Here is a 9,043-nt window from a genome sequence, read left to right as displayed (position 1 = left end):
CTCAGGTCATGTAGTGACTATATATCATGACTGCAGACCACATAGGATCTGGATAAAGGGCGTGTAAGAGAGTCTTCAAAACTAGCAACAGCTCTTATAAGGTCTGTTTACACTCAAAGAATTTAAGATTACAATACAGAACAGTTACTAAACACTTGCTCTAACAGACAGTAAGGTTGGAGGAAAATTAATAGGTTACTTGAGAGTTTCAGTTAAGTTTTTCTATATCTGTCTGTCTTTCTGTGTAGGTTTTCTGTCTAGCAGAGGAAGCAGGTGGTCAGTTCAGAAATGTCAAGCTTTCTTCCCTCCTCCCCTTCCACCTCCTTTGTTTCCCCCAATCAAACGGAAAGCAGACCTGATGGTGATGAGTTAACACACACACACACTCACACACACACACACACACACACACAAACTGATGTGCACCACTGTAGGGCATTCAGGTTAAAAGAGGTTCTCCACTGATTTTGCAGGTAACCTTACGTCTTTCTAACTCCACACCCCCAGGTTTTTTTTCATTCTCAAACTTAAAGTCCTCGGTGACGTCACTGAGGGCACATGTACAGTAGTACTCCCCAAGACCTGCAAACTGACTTTGATGCATAAAATCAGTGGAGTTCTCCTTGAAGTTCAGTAAAAGCCATACTGTATCTTTTGATACTAACTTTAGGAGTGACCTATTTATATCCTACACATAGAGACTTTAAATTTGTAATGTGTGTCATTGTGTCAACAAAACATGCATGATGACTGACCACTAAATCCTACTGACTTGTTTTTAACTTCTCAGGTTGATATAACAGAACACATCACAGGACCTAAAGGGGAAAAGGTATGACAGACCTTAAATATGAATTCTGGTTCTTTCTGGGACAACAAAACAATGTTAGATACATGTAATTTAAAGTAGTGAAATCAGTAAAGTAAGGGAGCTCTTTCCACACAAATTAAAAGTACAACTGTCATTCATTATAATTGTTATAGTGACTATGTTTTCTTTCCATATTGCGTTAACAATATACACTACAATTTGATGATGTTTATGTTTAAAGGGCTGCAGAGGACCCAGAGGACCCCAGGTACAATTTAACACACTCATACACACACACACACACACACATACATACACTACAGACATAAATATACACACAAAAGCATTTAACACCATCTTGCTGCATATCTGAAACTGTGTACGCATGGAGATATTTGGCTTTTTTAGGCAAATTATAAGCAAATAGCAATAAAAAAGAAAAGTTGTGTCAATCTGTTGTCTGTACATCAGGGCCAGCCTGGTGTGATGGGTCCAGACGGAGAAGAAGGACGACCGGGAGCCATGGGCCAGAGCGGCGAAAAGGTCATACTATGCCTGTCCATGTCTATGAACCCACTATTATACACTGACCTACAGTTGGTGCATCCGAGATACTGTTTATGTAACACTTCAAAAGGCACTTGTGTTTGAATTCCTATATTGCAAAAAAGTTGTAGAAAATTTTTTTTGCCATTAATGTATTTCACCTGTTTTAATATAATACTAGTGTAGTTATTACACTTATGACAGAATTATATACAACTGACAGGATTTCTTGTGTTGTGCAAAAAGAAATGTTTGAGGCTCATTTTATAGTGTAGTGTTACTGCATTTAGTGATTGTAAGCATTAGATGTTGAAAAAAATAGTATTAACATGAATTTACATAATTGTATAATTCTAAGGTAATAACACTAACACTGTGATTTGAGCTCATGTATGAAACAATGTTTCCACAGGGACAGAAGGGCGACAGAGGCTGGAGGGGCCTGTATGGAGACATAGGAACTCCTGGGATGATAAAGGTACATTGTAGCTTGGATTTATGCTGCATTCAGTCAGCCCTTGTCAACTTGCGAAGTAGAAAAATCATCATGTAACCAAGTCATCATACACCACCTGACTGAGTATACTGTATATCACATGAGCTGGACTAAAGCAGGCCATTGCTAGATATAAATAATGAAAGCCAAGCATCAAATACAATTACAACTGCCTGGAGATGTTATTCATCACTACTTGTAGGTTGTTATTTACACAGATTGTGACGGAAGAATGGAAGTTATATGGATTTATTTACCGTTAACCTGATGAACTGTTGTCCATCATGTGTTGAAATCATACATTAGAACATATAAGTCATGTACCCTGCCCAAGTTTACCAGTAATACTGTATTTAGAACCTCAGTACTTTTGATTAATTACTGTCTGAATGCTCCACTGGTGCCATCATGAGTGGCAACTGTTTTTGCTAAAACTGAATTATGCTGAAATTCTTGGGACTTGACCTTCTGTCGCTTGTCAGTTTACATCACTACTCACAAAGTGATCATGGCGCTGCACAGTAGCAGACTGTGGTCAAGTGAGCCGTGATTTGTGAAAACCCGGTCAAGACAGCCGCTGCTTGGATTCTAATGTGCGTCTATTCACATTGTTACAGTATCGGTGTTTGGAGTGGCCAAAAAGGACGAAAGACTCACATAACAGCAATAATTTCTCATGAAGTCTTGTTGAATGTGACGTCACCAAATGAGTCCTAATTGTTAAAACCGTTTCCATAATAGAAAATTAAAGGGAAAGTCAGCTCAAATTACATTATACCATTCATGATTCCCTCATATTTCAAATGTCATCCAAAAAAAAAAAGATCCTTAAGAAGAAGCTGAAATTTTCAGTGCAGTGGAATCCTCTTCACAATGACTCTATGTCCATGTGAAATTTGGAATTATTTTACTGTACAGTTTTTAAGAAAATTAAAGGCGAATTCAGCTCAAATGACATTATATGATTAATAATTTTCTCATATTTAAATGGTCATATTTTATTTTGTTTGGGAGGTTTGCTGAAATAATGTAATTGAGCTGACTTTCCCTTTAATTTTCTATGATGGAAACAATTTTATCAAATTAGGACTTATTTGGTGATGTCATATTCAACAAAACTTAATTGAATCATGATGTGTAATATAGTGTTAGAAAGTATTGCTGTTGCTCTTTCGTCATTCTTGGCCACTCCAAACACTGGTACCATAACAACGCAAATAGACACGCATCAAAATCCAAGCAGCTGCTGGCTGTGCCGAGTTTTCACAAATCACTTCTCACTTGACTGCAGTGCTAGTACCAACTAGCAGATCATCCGTGCCGTCCACGTCTTATACGTTTTATTTGTTTTGTTAATTTTGTTTATTTACAGTATGGGGAAGTGCAAAGAAGTAGTATCCAGCTAAAGTGGAGTCATCATGGAGTGGCTCCATATTTTGATTTTCTGGACTCTGCTCTATACTGCCTGCGGTCTACTCCTGCAAACCAAGCAGCACAGCAGGATTCAATACGACTGGGATTTTCTCCTTCAGTGGAAAAACCAACCTGCTAGTTCCTTCCCAAAGGCCGATGAACCACAATGGACCATTGGAGTAGTGAATGGCTAAGAAACCTACACCAGCATCTTCATAATGCTGAATTTAGGAAGAGGGGGCATCTGACAAAGGCTGAGGAAACAAGGACTAACTGGCATCCCACTCCCTACCATGGTTCTTGCCAATGTCCAATCACTTCCGAACAAGACCAATGAGCTACAAGCAAATGTGCACTGTCTATGTGAGTACAGGGAGTCATGTATTCTGGCTCTTACTGAGACTTGGCTTAATGAAAGAGATAATGACTCTGACCTGGCTATGGATGGCTTCGGTGCACCTCTGAGGCTGGACTGAGATCCTTCCATCACAGGGAAATCTCAGGGCAAGGCTGTGTGCTTGTTGGTGTAAAACTGTAAATGACAGATATTAAATTGTTGACTGTGTCTGTCCCACAGATTTCCATATCAGTGGTGTGCATCCACTCTAGAGTGGATGTTAACAAAGCAGAAGACGTGGTTCACAACCTCCAATCACGTTCTCTGGATCCACCCCATTTCATCCTGGGGGACATGACAAGTCTCTGAACTTCCATCAGTATGTTGACTGCCCCATGCAGCAAAACAAAACACTGGATTTCCCAATGGGAAAGTGGTCTCAGACTTTTGGACCCTACCGTATGTTATGGCACCATCCCTAATGCCCTTAGAGATCTCCTCAGACCTCTGATTGGATAGGCTGATCATGACACTGTAGTCCATTTGCTGTCATACAAAATAGTATTACAAAGGGAAGAAGTCATCTCTCGGACTCTTCAGAGATGGACAAATGAATGCCCCTAGGGCCCCTGTCAAAATATACCCTAGTAACAAACCCTGGGTGTCCAAGTCCCTTTAGGCCACCTTAAATAAGAAGAAACTAGCTTACTAGACAGGAGGTGTTTTGGAGAGAGTGCAGGTCAATTGGGAGGTCAAACGGGAAATCGGGAAATGGCAAAAATCAACTACAAAAAGAGGAGAACCTTATCTCTGGCAGCATTAAATCTGCTTGGAAGGGGATTAAGACTATGGCAGGGGTGCAAGAGAAGGCTACTGGAGGTGCTATTCCCTGCGGCTCCTTTGACAACAACACTGATCTGGTAAATGGACTTAATGACTTAAAAGAAGAATGCCATTGTATCAGTACACTTATGTCCCCTGGGGAACCAATAGTTCTACAGCAGTCTATGGTTTTAAAATCACTCAAATCTACCCACATCAGAAAAAGCCCTGATTGTATTAGTGGTAGAATTCTAAAGCCCTGTGCAAGTCAACTTTGCCACACACCACATAATTCAGACCTCTCTGAATTTACAGACGGTACCCATGCCCTGAAAAAAGCTTCTGTTTTTTTGCCAAAGAGCTGAATGACTTTAGAGCAGTTTGTCTCACGTCCCATCTGATGAAATGTTTTGAGAGAATCATCAAATCTATTATCATTAACAAAACGGAAGCCACACTGGACCCCATGCACTTTGCCTATAGGAGCAATAGGGGGGTGGAGGATGCTTCACTCACCTTACTTATCCTACTTTACAGCCATCTTGAGCAAGGGAAAACTCATGCTTGCCTCCCATCCGTCAACTTCTCCTCAGCTTTTATTACCATACAACCCCATATCATGGCAGATTAGCTCATATCCCATTTACCTTAGACCTCTCCTTGGTGGGATGGACATTGGACTTTTTGACAAACAGACCCCAGAGAGTGAAAGTTAATGGAGTCCTGTCCGATGAGTGGCTTTCCTCCACTGATTCTCCTCAGGGCTGTATTTTATCCCCCTTACTGTACATACTGTATACTGACAACTGCAGGAACCTGTATGAGAATAGGCATATTATAAAATACGACGATTCTGTTGTTGTCAGTCTGCTTCACAATGATCAGTCTGCGCATGGGAAGGTCTTAGATGATTTTATTGATTGGTATAAAGCTTCTTACCTAAAGATGAATATAATCAAAAAAAGGACATGCTGATTGATTTTATAAAAAACCCACCCACTCCATCTCAGACTGCCGTAGAAGACAACACAGTTACCATTGTTAGTACCTACAGATACCTGTGCACAATCATCGACGACCAACTGCAGTTGGAGTACAACACAAACGCCATCCACTCCAGAGCACAACAAAGACTGTTTTTGCTGAGGAAGCTAAATTCTTTTAATGTGGACAAAACGGTTCTGACTCTGTTTTATAGATCTTTTATTGAATCACTTTTGTCCTTATCTGCTGGTTTGGGAATCTTAAGGCGAGGAGTAAGACAAAGCTACAGGGAGTGGTGAACACCTGCTCTAAGATTACAGGGGTGTCCCAGCTCAGTCTATCCACTCTGTACAACAGAAACCTGGTCAGAAGGGCCACCTCCATCCCGGGCCAATCCATCCCACCCTTTGCACCAGGAGTTCCACCTTCTGCGCTCCAGGTGGAGATACAGGGTCCGTATAGGCTCAGGAGCTCCAGAGCTCAAGGCTCCTTCATTCCTAAGGCAATTGCTGCCATCAACCATTAACTATAGTCCACCTTTAATTGTTGCACTTTGTATACTCTAGTACATGCACTTTTTTTCTTACTCATTGCAATTTGTAAACTTGATGTTTGCTATTACTTGTTGTTTATATTGTTTTTGTTGCTGTCGTATGTACAGTATGTTTCACCCATGTTTTTTATGCTGTACCAGAATTGCCCTGCAGGGACAATAAAGATTTATTGAATGGAATTGAAAGTAACAGCAGTGAACAACTGATTTACACTTGTCTGTGTGTGTATTTACAGGGCAGTAAAGGGCGAAAAGGATTCAAGGTAAGTGACTGTTATGCTGCATGTCTTTTTAGTTTAATACACTTTGAACACCACTGACATTTCCATAGAGCAATGCTTATTTTTTTTCTTTGATTGTCACTTAATTCTCATCATCTTTATTTCATCTTTATTTATTTGTGTCTATCTTTAAGGGTGATAACGGTGTGAAAGGAGACATAGGACTCAGCGGAGAGATGGTGAGGGAAAAAAAGAAAACATTTTCCTTCATTTGCTTTTTGCTGGAGAATGTGACACAAAATGATACAAAACAATTAAACTACATGTGCAAATCAACGTGTGTGTCTGTAGGGTGACCGAGGCATCGCTGGAGAGAGGGGACAGAAGGTAGGCTGACATGACAGACATTTAATTCAAGGTAAATACAGTTGAAAACATTATGAAAATAAGTAGAGCTGTGAAGGCAGGGGATTCTGTGCTGTTCTAGGGTGACCCGGGTCGGTGGGGCAAACCAGGGGTGAAGGGTGAGCAGGGACCCAGAGCAGATCCTGGGGACAGAGGAACCATGGTAGGTATATACAGTAGTGAATGACATTAACCAAGTATTTCTGGAAGGGAACAGATCACTAATCAATCTGACTGGTTTTGTGTTTAGATAATGTCACCTTGTTAGCAAGCTTGAACATCATTAAATGGTGTATGACTAATTTTTGGTGGTCAAAGATATTTAGATTGAGCATGGTGTGTTAAATAATAGTTGAGGTCTTATTCTAATCTTATGGTTAGCTGAGAATTGATTTTAATACAGTATATAATGTGTTTGAGATGGTTATATTTTGCAGGTTTGCGTTCATGAATCCTAACTTTTTCATGTACATCTTTAAAACCCTGTTGTGTGTGTACATAAGGCCCCAGAAAAACAGCTTTAATGGTCTTTCTACAAATAGACAATTCTTCCAGGGGTGGGTGAGACAGGAGTCCCCTCACCACAAATTTGAATTCATGTATCAATCTGTCTCCAGGGGTTGAAGGGACATCGTGGGCCTACAGGCAAGCAGGGTCATCCCGGTCCAGTAGGACTGCCTGGTCTGACCGGAGACCCTGGACGACCTGGACAAGGTGGGTGACTGCAGGAACATCACTGATTTACCATCCAGCTAGCAGTTAAGGAGAGGACACTAAACCTGATAAATACCAGATTTTGAATGATGGAGGGTGCCAACAGATGGCTTATTACCAGGTGCATGACGAGGGACTTCCCAACACACCTACCTCATGTAACAGCAATCACATGATGTGCACACAACCAGTCAAATGAATGCTGATCATGGATTCAACTCTCCACTCATTTTGGCTTTTTTTTTTTTTTTTTTTAGAAAAAGAGCACACTGTTCTCACTCAAGATGACTTCATCTTAGATTAAGAAATCAATCCTCTAACTGCATTCAAAGAACCAAAATATCAGGATTATTTTAGCCTGATAACAGCATGTTAGTCTGAATTAGTTCAACTGCATTTGAAGAACAAGACTCCAGTGACTGATAATAATACCTTGTGTTGTAGAGTACATCCTACCAGGTCTGCAGGGAGACACAGGAAGTCAAGGTCCTTCAGCCACATGCAACTGTTCACAGGTTCAAACCCCACAGCAACAGTGGGACAACGTCCAGGCGGTCAGTGTCCCACACTGTTTAGTTTGTTTATTTTGATCTCTATCAGCTGCTACATCACAGTGTGTGATCTCAAGGGCTTTCAGTTGATTCTGTTTAGTATGGGATGCTGCACAACATTTTCAAATATTCTCTATGTAAATAGACCTCTTTCTGTGTCTCTCCCCAGATTTTTATTGCAGATGGAGAGAAGCAGATGAGGAGGCTGCGGGGGCAGAATGTGATGGTGCTGCGGACAGACAGACAGGCTCTGTACATCTATGCTGAATCCCAGTGGATCAACGTACTGGTAACTACTGCACGAAAAACACACAAAAAAGAATGGAAACACCTCAGTTCAGTATAGTGCCATTAGCAGAGTCACAGGCACACAATATGTAAAAGCATGCAGCTGGAGGTGGGGTGGAGAGAATGGTGGTAGAGTTGTCTGGATGGACGGGAATGTAAGACAGACTTCAGTTGCAGTGATGATGTCTTTATCCTTATGACCTTCTTCTGTTTCTATCATCATGCTGCTGCTTGTGTGGACCATGAGGAACCCAGACACTGACCCCGCTCCACCCCACCCAGACTAGAAACAAGAATCCTTGGCCTTCTCTCATTACAACCACCGATGTACCCTTGAGCAACACAATTCATCCAAACTCCTCCGGTGGAACTCTGATGGAGATGCATGTGCATTGTCTCAGCATTGTAAACGGCCATTATGCATTCTCGTTCTCTTTGTTAACACACTTAAAATTTCACCTATATATTTGTTATTGTAATGTTTTCCCGCTCTGAAAAGTGTTGTGTGATGACTCTAGAATGCAATATTTCTTTCATGTCCTGCCATGTATATACTGTCGCTGCTGCAGAGATCCCACAGAGAGATCAATAAAAATCACATCACTGTCTCTGTCATACTTTTGTATCAGATTGCCATACTGAAGAAGTAATCCTTCAGTTTTCTGTTGTTTAGTCTTTATCTTTATTGCTAAGTGCTCAACTGAATAAATGGAATTCTCTCAGTTTTGTAAATACGTCTGTTTGCTCTCGTGCAGGGAGTTGAGAAGCTGCAGAGTTTAATCTCTGTGCATGCAGTAGAAAACAGGTTGTAGTTTGTAGTGGAAAATATTAAAGGGCAAGGATTCTGACAGCCTCACTAAAAAGTTAATATTCTCTGTAGTCACATATGATATATCAAGTCA

General features: G+C 40.8%; 2 protein-coding genes and 1 long non-coding RNA gene across 3 annotated transcripts; all 3 read left to right on the top strand.

The window, feature by feature from the left end:
* Nucleotides 1–1,285: 1,285 nt before the first annotated feature.
* Nucleotides 1,286–4,576, top strand: LOC122992757 (collagen alpha chain CG42342-like). The gene is made up of 3 exons (XM_044366663.1): nucleotides 1,286–1,354; nucleotides 1,770–1,835; nucleotides 3,226–4,576. Exons 1-3 carry the CDS (start codon nucleotides 1,298–1,300, stop codon nucleotides 3,403–3,405), a joined length of 303 nt encoding a protein of 100 aa, XP_044222598.1. The 5' UTR covers nucleotides 1,286–1,297; the 3' UTR covers nucleotides 3,406–4,576.
* Nucleotides 4,577–6,032: 1,456 nt separating this feature from the next.
* LOC122991969 lies at nucleotides 6,033–6,571 on the top strand. Its single transcript, XR_006405955.1, has 3 exons — nucleotides 6,033–6,225; nucleotides 6,378–6,422; nucleotides 6,535–6,571. It is a non-coding gene; the product is annotated as an uncharacterized LOC122991969 (long non-coding RNA).
* Nucleotides 6,572–7,035: 464 nt separating this feature from the next.
* Nucleotides 7,036–8,749, top strand: LOC122992443 (acetylcholinesterase collagenic tail peptide-like). The gene is made up of 5 exons (XM_044366235.1): nucleotides 7,036–7,149; nucleotides 7,206–7,302; nucleotides 7,747–7,856; nucleotides 8,023–8,142; nucleotides 8,389–8,749. The coding sequence occupies exons 1-5, from the start codon at nucleotides 7,036–7,038 to the stop codon at nucleotides 8,401–8,403; spliced, it is 456 nt and encodes a 151-aa protein (XP_044222170.1). The 3' UTR covers nucleotides 8,404–8,749.
* Nucleotides 8,750–9,043: the final 294 nt, after the last annotated feature.

This window comes from Thunnus albacares, chromosome 11 (genome assembly GCF_914725855.1).
Source record: "Thunnus albacares chromosome 11, fThuAlb1.1, whole genome shotgun sequence".
NCBI lineage: Eukaryota > Metazoa > Chordata > Actinopteri > Scombriformes > Scombridae > Thunnus > Thunnus albacares.
Note: the sequence above shows the minus strand (reverse complement) of the source record. Positions and strands in the feature narration are given on the sequence as shown.